Below are 17,391 nucleotides of genomic sequence, written 5' to 3' on the forward strand. Positions count from 1 at the left end.
CAAATCCATCATTTTTTTGCACTCCACACCACCCTGGGTTAGACAATGGCGGTATGCAAATCAGCTCTGACCCTGTGCCCCATGGGAACAGTCCAGTCCGAACTACAAAAGCCATGTCCTTCCCAGAACGGAATCAAGCATCCGAGGACCGGACCGGTTTCGAGGTAACACCTCTCATCAGCCCGGCTAGCTTGACTCCAGTGGTATGGAGTTCCTGGGACCCACGTCTGGGCATCCCCAGCGCACTTGGGGCGGAATATGCAAACACAACAGGTGATGGACCGAATGTGGATCAATGTCACACACTCATCCCAGTCCAAAGATCTGGGCCCAAATCCATCATTTTTTTGCACTCCACACCACCCTGGTTTAGACAATGGCGATATGCAAATCAGCTCTGACCCTGTGCCCCATGGGAACAGTCCAGTCCAAACTACAAAAGCCATGTCCTTCCCAGAACGGAATCAAGCATCCGAGGACCGGACCGGTTTCGAGGTAACACCTCTCATCAGCCCGGCTAGCTTGACTCCAGTGGTGTGGAGTGCCTGGGACCCACGTCTGGGCATCCCCAGCGCACTTAGGGCGGAATATGCAAACACAACAGGTGATGGACCGAATGTGGATCAATGTCACACACTCATCCCAGTCCAAAGATCTGGGCCCAAATCCATAATTTTTTTGCACTCCACACCACCCTGGGTTAGACAATGGCGATATGCAAATCAGCTCTGACCCTGTGCCCCATGGGAACAGTCCAGTCCGAACTACAAAAGCCATGTCCTTCCCAGAACGGAATCAAGCATCCGAGGACCGGACCGGTTTCGAGGTAACACCTCTCATCAGCCCGGCTAGCTTGACTCCAGTGGTGTGGAGTGCCTGGGACCCACGTCTGGGCATCCCCAGCGTACTTAGGGCGGAATATGCAAACACAACAGGTGATGGACCGAATGTGGATCAATGTCACACACTCATCCCAGTCCAAAGATCTGGGCCCAAATCCATCATTTTTTTGCACTCCACACCACCCTGGGTTAGACAATGGCGATATGCAAATCAGCTCTGACCCTGTGCCCCATGGGAACAGTCCAGTCCGAACTACAAAAGCCATGTCCTCGGATGCTTGATTCCGGTCTGGGAAAGATATGGCTGTTGTAGTACGGACTGGACTGTTCCCATGGGGCACAGGGTCAGAGCTGATTTGCATAAAGCCATTATCTGACCCAGGGTGGTGTGGAGTGCAAAAAACGATGGATTTAGGCCCAGATCCTTGTACTGGGGTGAATGTAAGACATTGATCTACATTCTGTCCATCAAATTGTTTTTTGTAATTTTCTCCCTGAGTGTACTGGGGTAGCTCAGACGTGGGTCCCAGAGCCTCCACACCACTGGAGTCAAGCTAGCCGGGCTGATGAGAGGTGTTACCTCGAAACCGGTCCGGTCCTCGGATGCTTGATTCCGGTCTGGGAAAGATATGGCTGTTGTAGTTCGGACTGGACTGTTCCCATGGGGCACAAGGTCAGAGCTGATTTGCATAAAGCCATTATCTGACCCAGGGTGGTGTGGAGTGCAAAAAACGATGGATTTAGGCCCAGATCCTTGTACTGGGGTGAATGTAAGACATTGATCTACATTCTGTCCATCAAATTGTTTTTTGTAATTTTCTCCCTGAGTGTACTGGGGTAGCTCAGACGTGGGTCCCAGAGCCTCCACACCACTGGAGTCAAGCTAGCCGGGCTGATGAGAGGTGTTACCTCGAAACCGGTCCGGTCCTCGGATGCTTGATTCCGGTCTGGGAAAGATATGGCTGTTGTAGTTCGGACTGGACTGTTCCCATGGGGCACAGGGTCAGAGCTGATTTGCATAAAGCCATTATCTGACCCAGGGTGGTGTGGAGTGCAAAAAACGATGGATTTAGGCCCAGATCCTTGTACTGGGGTGAATGTAAGACATTGATCTACATTCTGTCCATCAAATTGTTTTTTGTAATTTTCTCCCTGAGTGTACTGGGGTAGCTCAGACGTGGGTCCCAGAGCCTCCACACCACTGGAGTCAAGCTAGCCGGGCTGATGAGAGGTGTTACCTCGAAACCGGTCCGGTCCTCGGATGCTTGATTCCGGTCTGGGAAAGATATGGCTGTTTCAGTTCGGACTGGACTGTTCCCATGGGGCACAGGGTCGAGCTGATTTGCATAAAGCCATTATCTGACCCAGGGTGGTGTGGAGTGCAAAAAACTATGGATTTAGGCCCAGATCCTTGTACTGGGGTGAATGTAAGACATTGATCTACATTCTGTCCATCAAATTGTTTTTTGTAATTTTCTCCCTGAGTGTACTGGGGTAGCTCAGACGTGGGTCCCAGAGCCTCCACACCACTGGAGTCAAGCTAGCCGGGCTGATGAGAGGTGTTACCTCGAAACCGGTCCGGTCCTCGGGTGCTTGATTCCGGTCTGGGAAAGATATGGCTGTTGTAGTTCGGACTGGACTGTTCCCATGGGGCACAGGGTCAGAGCTGATTTGCATAAAGCCATTATCTGACCCAGGGTGGTGTGGAGTGCAAAAAACGATGGATTTAGGCCCAGATCCTTGTACTGGGGTGAATGTAAGACATTGATCTACATTCTGTCCATCAAATTGTTTTTTGTAATTTTCTCCCTGAGTGTACTGGGGTAGCTCAGACGTGGGTCCCAGAGCCTCCACACCACTGGAGTCAAGCTAGCCGGGCTGATGAGAGGTGTTACCTCGAAACCGGTCCGGTCCTCGGATGCTTGATTCCGGTCTGGGAAAGATATGGCTGTTGTAGTTCGGACTGGACTGTTCCCATGGGGCACAGGGTCAGAGCTGATTTGCATGAAGCCATTATCTGACCCAGGGTGGTGTGGAGTGCAAAAAACTATGGATTTAGGCCCAGATCCTTGTACTGGGGTGAATGTAAGACATTGATCTACATTCTGTCCATCAAATTGTTTTTTGTAATTTTCTCCCTGAGTGTACTGGGGTAGCTCAGACATGGGTCCCAGAGCCTCCACACCACTGGAGTCAAGCTAGCCGGGCTGATGAGAGGTGTTACCTCGAAACCGGTCCGGTCCTCGGATGCTTGATTCCGGTCTGGGAAAGATATGGCTGTTGTAGTTCGGACTGGACTGTTCCCATGGGGCACAGGGTCAGAGCTGATTTGCATAAAGCCATTATCTGACCCAGGGTGGTGTGGAGTGCAAAAAACGATGGATTTAGGCCCAGATCCTTGTACTGGGGTGAATGTAAGACATTGATCTACATTCTGTCCATCAAATTGTTTTTTGTAATTTTCTCCCTGAGTGTACTGGGGTAGCTCAGACGTGGGTCCCAGAGCCTCCACACCACTGGAGTCAAGCTAGCCGGGCTGATGAGAGGTGTTACCTCGAATCCGGTCCTCGGATGCTTGATTCCGGTCTGGGAAAGATATGGCTATTGTAGTTCGGACTGGACTGTTCCCATGGGGCACAGGGTCAGAGCTGATTTGCCTAAAGCCATTATCTGACCCAGGGTGGTGTGGAGTGCAAAAAACGATGGATTTAGGCCCAGATCCTTGTACTGGGGTGAATGTAAGACATTGATCTACATTCTGTCCATCAAATTGTTTTTTGTAATTTTCTCCCTGAGTGTACTGGGGTAGCTCAGACGTGGGTCCCAGAGCCTCCACACCACTGGAGTCAAGCTAGCCGGGCTGATGAGCGGTGTTACCTCGAAACCGGTCCGGTCCTCGGATGCTTGATTCCGGTCTGGGAAAGATATGGCTGTTGTAGTTCGGACTGGACTGTTCCCATGGGGCACAGGGTCAGAGCTGATTTGCATAAAGCCATTATCTGACCCAGGGTGGTGTGGAGTGCAAAAAACGATGGATTTAGGCCCAGATCCTTGTACTGGGGTGAATGTAAGACATTGATCTACATTCTGTCCATCAAATTGTTTTTTGTAATTTTCTCCCTGAGTGTACTGGGGTAGCTCAGACGTGGGTCCCAGAGCCTCCACACCACTGGAGTCAAGCTAGCCGGGCTGATGAGAGGTGTTACCTCGAAACCGGTCCGGTCCTCGGATGCTTGATTCCGGTCTGGGAAAGATATGGCTGTTGTAGTTCGGACTGGACTGTTCCCATGGGGCACAGGGTCAGAGCTGATTTGCATAAAGCCATTATCTGACCCAGGGTGGTGTGGAGTGCAAAAAACGATGGATTTAGGCCCAGATCCTTGTACTGGTGTGAATGTAAGACATTGATCTACATTCTGTCCATCAAATTGTTTTTTGTAATTTTCTCCCTGAGTGTACTGGGGTAGCTCAGACGTGGGTCCCAGAGCCTCCACACCACTGGAGTCAAGCTAGCCGGGCTGATGAGAGGTGTTACCTCGAAACCGGTCCGGTCCTCGGATGCTTGATTCCGGTCTGGGAAAGATATGGCTGTTGTAGTTCGGACTGGACTGTTCCCATGGGGCACAGGGTCAGAGCTGATTTGCATAAAGCCATTATCTGACCCAGGGTGGTGTGGAGTGCAAAAAATGATGGATTTAGGCCCAGATCCTTGTACTGGGGTGAATGTAAGACATTGATCTACATTCTGTCCATCAAATTGTTTTTTGTAATTTTCTCCCTGAGTGTACTGGGGTAGCTCAGACGTGGGTTCAGAGCCTCCACACCACTGGAGTCAAGCTAGCCGGGCTGATGAGAGGTGTTACCTCGAAACCGGTCCGGTCCTCGGATGCTTGATTCCGGTCTGGGAAAGATATGGCTGTTGTAGTTCGGACTGGACTGTTCCCATGGGGCACAGGGTCAGAGCTGATTCGCATAAAGCCATTATCTGACCCAGGGTGGTGTGGAGTGCAAAAAACGATGGATTTAGGCCCAGATCCTTGTACTGGGCTGAATGTAAGACATTGATCTACATTCTGTCCATCAAATTGTTTTTTGTAATTTTCTCCCTAAGTGTACTGGGGTAGCTCAGACGTGGGTCCCAGAGCCTCCACACCACTGGAGTCAAGCTAGCCGGGCTGATGAGAGGTGTTACCTCGAAACCGGTCCGGTCCTCGGATGCTTGATTCCGGTCTGGGAAAGATATGGCTGTTGTAGTTCGGACTGGACTGTTCCCATGGGGCACAGGGTCAGAGCTGATTTGCATAAAGCCATTATCTGACCCAGGGTGGTGTGGAGTGCAAAAAACGATGGATTTAGGCCCAGATCCTTGTACTGGTGTAATTGTAAGACATTGATCTACATTTTGTCCATCAAATTGTTTTTTGTAATTTTCTCCCTAAGTGTACTGGGGTAGCTCAGACGTGGGTCCCAGAGCCTCCACACCACTGGAGTCAAGCTAGCCGGGCTGATGAGAGGTGTTACCTCGAAACCGGTCCGGTCCTCGGATGCTTGATTCCGGTCTGGGAAAGATATGGCTGTTGTAGTTCGGACTGGATTGTTCCCATGGGGCACAGGGTCAGAGCTGATTTGCATAAAGCCATTATCTGACCCAGGGTGGTGTGGAGTGCAAAAAACGATGGATTTAGGCCCAGATCTTTGTACTGGGGTGAATGTAAGACATTGATCTACATTCTGTCCATCAAATTGTTTTTTGTAATTTTCTCGGTATAAATGCTTTGGCACTTTACCATTGCTGATCAGTGTCAAAATGTTAGTGCTCCCTATATAAATTGGTATTTTGATTTGTTCTCCCTGATTGGCATATTTGTTTTACTAGTAGGTCCCTAGTAAAGTGCACTGAGTGTGCAAGGGCTGGTAAATCAAATGCTGCTAGTGAGCCTGCAGCACTGGTTGTGCCAATCACATGAGTAGCCCTGAAAAGATGTTTCAGGACTGCCACTGCGGTGCCTGCGCGGAGTTTGTTGACTGTCATGTCGACTTGGCAAGTGCACCCACTTGCCAGGCCCTAACTGTCCCTTTTCTTACACATAGGGCACCCCTATGGTTGACCCAGGCACCCCTATGGTTGACCCAAACTACCCCCTGGGCAGGGTGCAGTGTATGTGAAAGGTATGACATGTACTGGTGTGTGTAACATGTCCTGATAGTGAAATACTACCAATTTCGTTGTTCACTATTGAAAGGCTATCTTGCCCCATAGGATAGAATGGGGGGAATGCTTTGTAACATTTTACAAGCATATTGTCCCATAGGGATAAGATGGAAAAATGGAGTTTGGTATCCCTGAACTCCGGATTTAATAACACATCTTTTAGTAAAGATGGTTTTTAAATTGTGTGTTTGAAAATACAACTTTTAGAAATTGGCTATTTTCATGTTCAACCATCCTGTGTGCCTCTGCCTGTTTGTGGATTGACTGTCTGGTATCAGTGTGACAGAGACAGAAGATTTGCATTCCCTGTAGAGAGTCTCTGGGGGTCTGAGGTGTGCCTGGCCCTTCCTGGATGACTCATCCCTGAGCTGAATAGACCCTGGCTGCATATAAATAGTGGTCTTAGGAGATTTGCCTTGCACCTGAATGGAGCCCTTCTCCCTTGCTCAATGCTGTCTCTCCCCCTCCTGTGGTCGTGCTGCACCAATGTACTGGTTTGAACTGGGCTCAGAGCCCCCTGCACAAACAGAACAAAGACATTTTTTCGGGTATAAGTATTAATCCCAAACCCCAGACTTAAGTTCATTACTGGAATTCAAGAGGAACCTTTGCTAAGGCGAAGAGCTGGAGAGACTGAGGAGAAGTATTGCCCTTGCTGTGTGTCTGGGGTTGGCCTGCAGTTGCTGTTTCTGCCAAGGAAAGGAGAAGGACTTTGCTGTGTGCTGTGTCCCCTGCTTGAAGGAGATCTCGAAGGGCCTGAAGTGTGCTGGCCTCCTGTTCTGAAGTCTCAGGGACACAAAGACTTCATTCCCATTCCCAGTTCCCCTGAGCTCTGCAATTGTGAGTTCTGACTTATCAAGAGGTGCCTGTGCCACTTTTGGGCCTCTAGAGGTTGTTGCTGCTGATTGGGAGCTGGAAGAAAGAAGAAACTCAAAGAACTACAGAAATTGACGCATCGGTCTTCTTGCGGCTGTTCTCCACGGCGCAAGAAGAATTTCCACGCATCGCCGCGCCGCTGTGGAAACCGCTGCAGCACCTGTCGCCACTGCAATAATCGAGGGATCGCGGCAGAAGAGGACAGATGCAGCGCCGCTCGACGCTGCAGCATCGATCGCTGAGGCATCCCAGATTTCAACGCATCGTACCTGTGCGGCAAGTTAGTCCGAAGCATCACCTGCGGAACGGAACCGGCATGAAGAATCGACGTATCACTCCCCGTACAGACCGGATTCGACGCAACCCCTCCTCTGCTTGCAGCGGAACTGTCACATCGCCTCCCCAAGTACTCTGGAGTGTCGCCTCTCTTTTTTTGCCGACGCTGCGGCTGTTTGGCTTCAGAAATTGGACGCATCTACATGTATTTTGGTGAAAAGTTACGTATCCATAGTTTTCTATTGTGCAAGTTCTTGAAACCTATTTAAAGGCATATTTTTAACTGTGTATGTTGGATTTTTATTGTTTTAGACTTGTTTAGTTAATATAAAGATATTTTATTTTTCTAGACTGGTGTGGTGTCAATTTGTGGTGTTTTTACTGTGTTACTGTGAGTGTTGGTACAAATACTTTACACATTGCCTTTGGGATAAGCCTGTCTGCTCGTGCCAAGCTACTAAGGGGGTGAACAGGGGTCATCTAGAGTGTGTATGCCCCTTACCCTGAGGGTCCCTATTTGGACAAAGGTGCCTACCTCTGCCAACTAGAGACCCCCATTTCTAACACCATCCAATTAATCTTTAGATCTGATTGTTGAATGGTAGAAGAATATATTTAACCTCTTTTGGGGTGCCTTTTCTGCCTTCCCCATCCACAGTTCGCATTCACAATTGACTCAGCAGAGTATGGGTGGAGTGCACATTTTGGGGAATTCTCCATAATGTGTCCCAGCATATGAACATACAATCATCTTGCCATTGAAGGACTTCCTAACAATGCTGAGATCCATGGTTGTTCGTAATGGTCTACAAAGGCAACACCACGTCCCTTTTGCCTGAGAAAGGAAGAGTGAAGCTACTCTCTCTCTGCTGTCTGGTTGTAGCTATTTGTGAGTGGGCATATTCCTGGTTCTTTCCCACATTGTGGGAATCGTGCATTAGAGCAGCTAGCCTTGCCAGGCACCTTTTTTTTATAATGGTAGGCATCAATAGCATTCTTCAGTTGTTTGCTTGTCCCAGGCGTATGGTGGTCAGCTACATGAGCTGCCCCATACAGTTTTCCACCTCAGTATCCTTGGGCCTTCCTCACAGTGCAATGTAAAATTTAAGAAAGAAGTTTTCCAAAATCTATTTTTCCAGGAGTATGCTGCCTCATGCCACCTTTCACCTTCTCTCTCTTTCTCAGTTGCTGTGAATTCCAGCTGGAGGTTCAGAATGGGAAAGATACAGGACGAAATAGTAGGATAAATACCTGCTTATGGTGACTCAGTTACTATATTCCATAGTCTCTTTACCATTGTCAACTTCATCTTACTGACTCCTCATCCATTGTTGTTATTTTATGTGCATTTGTAAAGTGCTCTATCGCCCTCAAGGGTTTCCTGGTGCTGAGCAGGTGTATGTGCCTGCAATACTCACAAACTAGGTCTTCAGCTACTTGCCGTCTTCAAGAAGAGTAGAGGAGGCTCTAATAAGGAGTGGGAGGTCGATCCATGCTTTGGGAGCATTGTGAGAGAATGCCCTTTCTTCTGATCTGGTTCTGTATATGTTTTGGGATGTATGTGAGTAGGAGGCCTGTGGAGCGGAGGTAGCTGGGCGGTTGGTGGAAGGAGATGCAACTGTTCAAGTAGGTGGGCCTGAGTGGTGTAGTGTGTGTGAGAGTTTGAATTGAGCATATTGTTTATCGGGAGCCAGTCTAGTTCCCTGAGGTGCGGTGTAATGTGGGAGGTTGAAGAGTTCTGGATAGTTTGTAGGGTTTTACTGAGTTGTTTTGTGATTCCGGCATAGAGGGTGTTCCAATTGTCCAACTTACTGGTGACTACGGCATGAGTGAGTTTTACTAGTGTTGCTTTGTGAAGATCTTTCTCATGATCTTCAGGATGTGGAAGCCATTGATCTTGAAACACACTCCTATTGGGCACCTTTTTAAATTAAGCAGCACTGTCATAGACGCAAGTATGTGCATTGATAGAGGTGTGCCACTTATGGCATATGCAGATGTATAAAGTACTGACACACAAAGTTGAAATCCGGTGATAGAGATATGTACAGGCTGAGAATGGTAAACAGCTTTCCGACTTAGTGACCGTGACAACACTATAGTAACCTCATTCTCCTGCTATTAAAAATGATGTGAGAGTTTAGGATGGTACCGGTCTAACCTGGAATTTGACGTTTGATGCTAGCATCTCCTTATAATGGTGGAACAATTTGAGACCCCCAAACTTGAGCATTCATCATCATTTCTCGACTTGTCCTTTACAATTTCATGGTATGGTAGTAGAGCTTTACGTAATTAAATATCATGCATTTATTTTAACTCTATGTAGATTACATCCATTCCACTCTGTTCACATAATGTGTAAACTTTGACACACACAGCAGTAGTAATTTGAACAATATCGGTGTGGAATGATTCCATTAAGTTCCTTTAAAATATTGCAATATACATACCTTTTAAAGCTGTACTCCTAGATTTATAAATCATTTAAACTAGATATACGCCTTTTGCTAATGCAGCATTTTACTTCGTTTTCAGTTCGGCATTCCAAATTCAAGGTTGCGGTATTTTCTGATTGCAAAACTCAAACCCGAGACGTTTTATTTCCCAACCACACATCAAGTAAGTGTCAGAAAAATATAAATTTCCTCTTGAACTGGAGTTTTTGGCATAGCAACCAGAGATTGAACTATATACTTTGCCCTTGGTTTCAACACTCAGGCTTCAAGTTCAATCCTTACTGCAGCTTTTTCTATCATTGTTCTTTCTTGCAAAATTAAAGCAAGAACAGAAAATCGCTGAGATGGTGGACGAGGATCTTACTGTGTTGCACAGAGCCCAGTTCGCAAGGCACCTTAACACACTTCCTGCCGGGTCTAGGACCCGGAAGTGTTAACATGGGAGGAGGTCATGGGGAACACCCCCAGTCATTCCATGCCACTTTCCCAAACCAAGGTAAAAATGTTTTTCCTAGCATCTCAAAACAGTCACAAATCAATTTCAGTTGATTTTGAAATCTTTGCTGAGAATACTTTGACGACCTATGACCTAATTTTCCCTCTGAGCTCCTTTTTGTCAGTTATGAGAATACTTTGGCCCCTGTGGAGTAAAATGTTAAGCACAATAAAATATCTCATCTTATATTGGTACCAACATTTCTTCTACGTTTCAACGTGGCTGAACGTTGAAATGCCTTTAATTGGTCAAACTTATTATACAACTATGTTAAAATATTTTAGATCACATGTACGCACGAATCATAAGGGATTCCATTTATCTGAAAATGCCATAGTTGACTATTTACAAAGAAACCTTTGTTCCCCCAATTAATTTTTGCAAGCATACAGTGTCCAGCGGCAAATCTGGCTAGGGCAATGGGCACATGATGCGGCCAAAGACACACCCTATGCTTTTTGGGTACATCAGGCTGAGCCCAGTGACTACTCTGTGCAGGGAACAAAGTGTTTTATCATAAAATCCCACATAAATCACAGGAGTATATAAACACTTAAATGTTTCAGTTAAAATAATGTTATGGTTATTGTGTTAAATTGGGTTGTTGGTTGAGGGTGAATCACGCAACTCAAGCAACAACCACAATCCTATTCAGGGGTAAACACAAAAAGTTAGAGACCTAAAAGCCAACAAAAACTAGTTCAGAAATCAGGAAGGGTGAAGGTAAAAATATAGGTATTGACCCTGCAGAGAGGGCCAAGTTCAACTGTTGTGGTAGAAAACTATGGTTATCCAGCCTACCACCCCTAGTGCAAAGATGGGTGGTAAGATTATCAACTCACACATAACATCCTGAGCCTTACAATTACAGGAGTTTTTGTCACCTCCCTATAAAATATGGTAAATAGGAGCTGATATTTTTGCACGTCTTCCAAATCGAGTTGCAAATGTTATCTTTGCTTTCAATTCTCTGAGTAGTAGTAGTAGGGATATTATTTTTTTCTTCACTTGCTGTTTCCCCAAGAATCATCATATTAAACGTATTCACTTTAATACCATGCATCAACCTGTATTCACACACAGATCTAAGAATTGCCCATTTGCACATACAGCGATGCTAGATCTCAACTAGCACTGTCTGGCTGTTCAAGATATTTGAGGTAAAGTGCACACCATTTCGAAGTAGACAATGTTTGATCTTTTTCCTTTTCCTTTTCCATTTGCATTAGCATATTAAATGCAGATCTGCTGGCTTTGCCAATGTTTGTTGCATTACATTGTTAAAATATTTTCTTAGGACCAGACCAAGCTTATTTAGAACCGAACTATTTCACAACAGTTTCAAATAAGATTTCATTTTTGTAAGGATAAATGCAAATGTGGTTTGTTTTAGTGCACTACACTACTATTACGAGTAAGAATGCCTTCTGTTGTGCAACAGTTCAGGTAACCTTACTAAATGAAGATTTTCGCATGTTACTGCGGCCAAATAATTGTAGAAATTTCTTACGTAGTCTAATCTTGTAAACTACAACAGAATGTTCCTATCATGTTCACTTATGGTATCAATTAATCTGCATGCAATATTTCCTGTCAAATCACAATAATTCTATACGCACAGAAATGGAATTGTTTATATGCTGCATCTCATCACAATATTTTCTCTCCTTGATGCTAGATATTGACTGCTTTTCCAGATTCAAAGTCTGGAATATCTCAGAGCTGTAGTGATAGGGGTGAAAGTTTTGAGTGCGGCAGCGACATGCCTGCGAAAGAGAAGCCGATGAAGCCAAGCATTTCTACAAGCTCTAGCAGCAATACCTGTGAGCAGGATTCGATTCTGTTTAAGCTAGAAACAGTAAAAGAACTGGACAGGAAGCAAAGCCAGGACCATGATGTCTCCGTTCATATGCTGGAGGATTATCTTGAGGATAATTTAGAAGATCTCAGTCAGTACCTATTGACATCAAAGTCTTTACTGCGCTACGCTCTGATTCTGGACATTGTCAAGCCCTCTTGCAGGAGATCTACATGCTTCACCAAAGGGTAAGGAATACTAATCCTTGATACACTGTTTTAGGAATTGACGAAGGTGCTTATTGTAACATTGACATACAAAATGACTTCTCAAGAAACACAAGAAAGATCCCATTAGTTAATTGATTACATTTTTTGTCGGAGGATTCCCATTTTCTCCAGGCCACATTGGGCTCCTTAGCGTGAGGTTTACGGTGAAACAGTTGAATTAGTCGCATTTCCAACCTCCCCCATTTTGTAACTAATTTTTAATGGTTCCTTATTATCTACTCATGGGGATTCACATATCATTGTTATGTATAGTATCTCTATCACTACTTCACAGATTGTATCCCTTTCCTATACCCATTTGGCAAGAACGTACAACGCCCACTCTTTCCTTTAATGGCTACTGCCTCTTTGTTCTGTGTGTGCATACATGGGATTTGTAGACATCAGTACTAGCCGTAAAGCAAAGCAGTGGTCATCTAATATCTTCCTACTACTGACCAACACTTCCCACTTCGAAACCGTGTAGAGTAACTTCTCCCAAGTACTCCTCCTCCTCCTTTTGTTAAGCACCTTCTTGTTCATACAGGCAAGAGGCGCGTGTAAATAATGGACCGGAATTTGTCCAATATTTTCAGGAATAGCAGGAGAAGCCTTGATATCTGTTTTTTTTCCTTCTGGTATCTCTTACTTTCAAAGGTTAAAATGTTTCTGTTAGTAGACTTTTGGAGCATAATGGGGTGTAAGCCCTATTTGGCAGTAGACAGTGGGGTGAGGTGGGGTGTAGTGCAGTGGATTATCAGTAGCAACTTCTTTGAACTTCTGTTTAGCATGATGTTCAGACTTTACTACTTGGCAGCATCTTCCATTAGTCCTCGGTTCTTTACCCACCTGCAGACCATCGAAGCCTGATATTTGTCTGTCATTTTAGCTGTTTGTTTTCCTTTCCCTCTTCTAGGTTTCTCCTTTTTATCAAACCCTTATCTTGGAATGCTCTCTTCCCCATTTGAGTGGAATTTTTGAATCAATCTTACCCACTGGCAATTACTTGGAGCTTTATTCCAGTTCTTTATTTTAGCCACTGTGCCACACTCTGCAGAGACGAGCTTTTTGCAAATCAACCTTGATCCTGCTCCAATATAATGGTGTGAGATAATATCACAAGGTACACCCACAATAACAACATATTACGATAAATGAAAACCCTAAATTATTAAATTAATATACTACTGTCCTATTTAGTAAAAATAAGACTAACAATTTTGTTGTTGTTATGTCAAGCTTTCCCCTGCACAGCCAAATAACCTGTTAAAGATAAACAGAATGAATAAACATCACTGAAAGTGTGGAACAATATATAAAAAGAGACATTTCAAGGGAAGACCAAAAGGGGGGCTTGAGACAAAGCTCAGGTTTCTCATCATTGGTGTTTCCTCCACACAAAACTTGGGGATGGGCAGGGATGGCAGTGAAAAGGAGTTCTCTACATTCCCCATCAATGTCCTGCATAGGAGTCACAAAGTTTTGCTGGTGTGATGCTCCACCACTAATACCATCTGACTCTCAAATCCCTTACAGTCAAACCTGAAATAAGAGTCTAAAGGGAGAAAAGCAGATGTAAAATGGTGACGGTTGATTGAGCGCAACAGTATATGAAAAATAATTTTCATACATATATATCATTTGTATCAGGTAAGTCAACACTTGATTCATAGGAGATTTATCAGGACAGAATAGCTTGAATCTTTGGAATCTCAACACACTTCCCATCCCTAGTGAGTAGAGGTGTCATAGCTGGCCATCATCTAAACCTGAAAAAGATCAGGAAAAAATGAAAAAGAACCAACCCCAAGTTTGTCATTCATTTTGGATTTGTTTGCCCAACGTTGAAGAATACATAAAAATGCACATACCTCAAATGTTGAGATAAGCACAATAATGCTCCTATAAAAAGAATACGATATGACCAGTATTATGTAAGGGAGGGGGGCGGGAGTAGATTTTGAGGCGGGAGTGGTGCTGGTTAGGGGGCGGGGCTATGTGGAAGAGCAGGAGCGGTGGAAACGGGAAGCACTAAGGCGCTGACAGAATGCGGAGGACAGTAGCAGAACCAAACAGAGTATGAAATACGCAATTTACCAAAAATAATACAAGAACACAGAACTTGAGGCAATTAACGAGTATTACACAAAAGCACAAAACCTGAGGCAGAGTCGGGCGCGAGGATCGAACTCTGCTCGTGAGAACTGCTGGCAGGAATCAACTGGCGGAGCTGCCGGGGAGAGTGCTGCATGGCCCCTCTTTTGGTCTTCCCTTGAAATGTATCTTTTTATATATTTTCCCCACTTGCAGTGATGTTTATTCAGTCAAAGCACGCTTTATTCGATTTACAAAGAAACCATAAAAAGCACATACAATACATATAGATTAAAATCACATTTCATAATTAAATAATACACCGAAATGACCTAAAATTTTACTAAGCTACATCATGTCTAATACTAATAAAAGATACCTTATTTACAATAAAATGTTCAGTGGAGCTCGTTTTTTTCTAAGATAGAAGGCTTCTGCTAGGAAACTGCCCACACTAAAGGTAATGTAGATATTGCCCAGCATCTGGAGGTAAATTAAAGCAGGTCTAACTTGAGTAAAACCAGCCTCCCTCAGCACAGGTAATAGATGTTTTTTCCTGGCAGCAGTATAATACTCACAAAACATCGTGAAATGCATGGTATCCTGCTCAGAAAATTTGTCACAAGGGGATGCCTCTTTCGGGTGATTCCATGAAGGGTAGTAACCGAGAGAGAATTGGATTAAATTAAACCTGAATCTTGTTAATAAAAATCTGTGAAGGGGTTTTGTAACAAAATTCAGATATTGTTCCAGGGTTGGGGTAGTAATTAACATGGCATGGGCTCTTATAGATGGTTTCATCATTTCCCTCCCCTCTCTATCAAGGCGGACCCTATCTGTAAAATGGACTTTAATCCACCTTATGTCCTCTCTCTTAATATTATGATGTTTATTCATTCTGTTTATCTTTAGCATTTTATTTGGCTGTGCAGGGAATAGCTTGACACCTAAGGCAAGCCCATCTGCGACTAGTGCCAGAAACCCTGGTTCTCCTGGTCCACCTCGCTACGACTCTGCTAGCCTCCACGCGCTCAAACCCGGGTGCCACTCCAACTGCGCAAAAGCCTCACCTAACAATAACAGTTCTCGTACGGACACTGCTGGAGTTCTTTCACCATCAACACGACGCCCACAGCCACCGAAGGACCACCTACTGGATGACCCACTGAAACCCTGAACTGCATCCTTCTCAACGTGCACTCCCTACAGCGACACGCTGTGATGATCTGGGACCTGATCGACACCATCTCGCCTGACGTCACATTCTTCACGGAAACCTGGACCAATGCCATCTCCGGCCCGACATCGCCACAGCTATCCTTGACTGTTACAAGTTCCAGAGAAATGACCGCCCACACGGCCCGGGAGGACGACTAGCCATCGCACACCAGACCCCCCTCCGACTCTCCACATCCAGCACGAGCGACCCATACTCCAACACGGAACACCTCCATTTCCAGATCCAGACCAGCCCCAGGACCACACTACCCGGTACACTTGTCTACAGACCACCAGGACCCAGCGCCCAGCCCGCAACCACCATCAACGAGCTCACCCCACCCCACGCCATTACCTCCACTGACTACATCCTGCTCGGGGACCTGAGCTTCCTTTTTTTAAATTTTTTTTAAATCATCTCACCATAAAGCATCTGCAAATATAAGCAAGAAACCGACCTTCTATCTTAAACGCCCAGGGTTCCTGCTGTTGCATTGGCTATGGGCCAGGCCAGCTTCTTTATACAAAACCTGGTGTAATCATTGGACTTAGATCTTCAATTAGCCTCATCTCTTTGCCCCAGTTTAGAAGCTGGACCCAGATGTTACGCCCTTTATTGTTCGAATGCCCCTAGTCCAGCTGAACCAGAGCAGCCCGCAGCCAATTCTCATAAAGCGGGGGGATGGATCCTTCCATAGCCTACAGATCTCTCTCCGGGCAATAAGAATCAGATATATTAGTAAACCTTTTTGTGCTACAGGCAATATGGTTGGGGGATTTTTATCAACACCGAATATTACCATGGATAAATTCAGCTTAAAAGTGGCCTTAAAAATAGCACCAAGTGCGCACTCCACATTCTGCCAAAACCCCTTTAAAATCCCACATTCAAAGAATATATGTATATCATCAGCCTGGGTAGAATCGCTTCTAGGGCATTTTGAGGATGTAAGAGGAGCAAATTTAGCAATTTTCTTGCGGGTGTAATAAAGGCCATTAATTACGTAGATGTGGTTCTTTTTTAAGGATGCGGTTTAACCTCTTTATATAACATCTGCAGAGAGGGTTCAAACAGTTCTGCAGCCATGGTCTCCAAGGCTGACGAGTTCCAAACTGCGTGTTGTAATGGGGCAGCTGTTTCATCCGCTTTCAGGATCATCCTATACCAGAAACCAACCTCCTTTTTTATGAGGTGAGTATTCTGGCATTGAAACTCGATTTCCCAATTTCCACCTATGTGAGATTTCTCTGCAGTAAACCAAGAGGCCAGTTGCAGATACTTAAATCTTGAAAGAGAGTCCCCTATTTTAAGCCTTAAGACCTCCCAGGGATGAATCCCATCGGTGGATACAAGGTCAGACCAGACACGAAGACCAGCTTTCTTAATGGGGAGTGCTAAACTATCCTTTAAGCAATCGGTTAACCCCGGTGAATCCCACATGGGAGCAAAATCAGAATAGTAGCCTATCCCCCATATTTTCCTGACCCTATACCACAGGTTCAATGAAGCTGTCACAACCTTCAAACAAACCTTTTTAAAAAATCTGGGCGCACCAAACTTATACAAAAAACCCTCCCCACCCCCTTCAAAAGCAACCATCTCTCTTAATTTGGTGAAAATTGTCATTTTGCCAAAGTTGACTTACCTTTTTAGCACAATTCCCCTCGAATTTCCACATAGAGATATAAGTAGAATACAAAGCAAAATAGGAAGTTTCATTTGGTCTAACAAATTCAAGCTCCAGAAAGGGGGCCTGGCACTTCCTGATATATTTCGGTATTCCTTTGCTTTTCAGTTTAAAAGCATTTGGGCATTACTTTATACGCAGAGGGATCTAACTGGGGGAGGAT

The 17,391-nt window shown here is 45.1% G+C and overlaps 1 protein-coding gene across 4 annotated transcripts in view; it reads left to right on the top strand.

The window, feature by feature from the left end:
• TRDMT1 (tRNA aspartic acid methyltransferase 1) overlaps positions 1–17,391 on the top strand; it is a 295,294-nt gene that overhangs the window by 239,423 nt on the left and 38,480 nt on the right. For all 4 annotated transcript variants that reach the window (XM_086941779.1, XM_086941780.1, XM_086941782.1 and 1 more), the window contains 2 exons: positions 9,745–9,828; positions 11,840–12,207. In XM_086941779.1, the coding sequence (XP_086797905.1) occupies positions 9,745–9,828; positions 11,840–12,207 (452 nt within the window). The remainder of the gene's footprint in view (positions 1–9,744; positions 9,829–11,839; positions 12,208–17,391) is intronic.

The sequence above is a fragment of the Lissotriton vulgaris genome, chromosome 10 (genome assembly GCF_964263255.1).
Source record: "Lissotriton vulgaris chromosome 10, aLisVul1.2, whole genome shotgun sequence".
In the NCBI taxonomy this organism is placed as follows: domain Eukaryota; kingdom Metazoa; phylum Chordata; class Amphibia; order Caudata; family Salamandridae; genus Lissotriton; species Lissotriton vulgaris.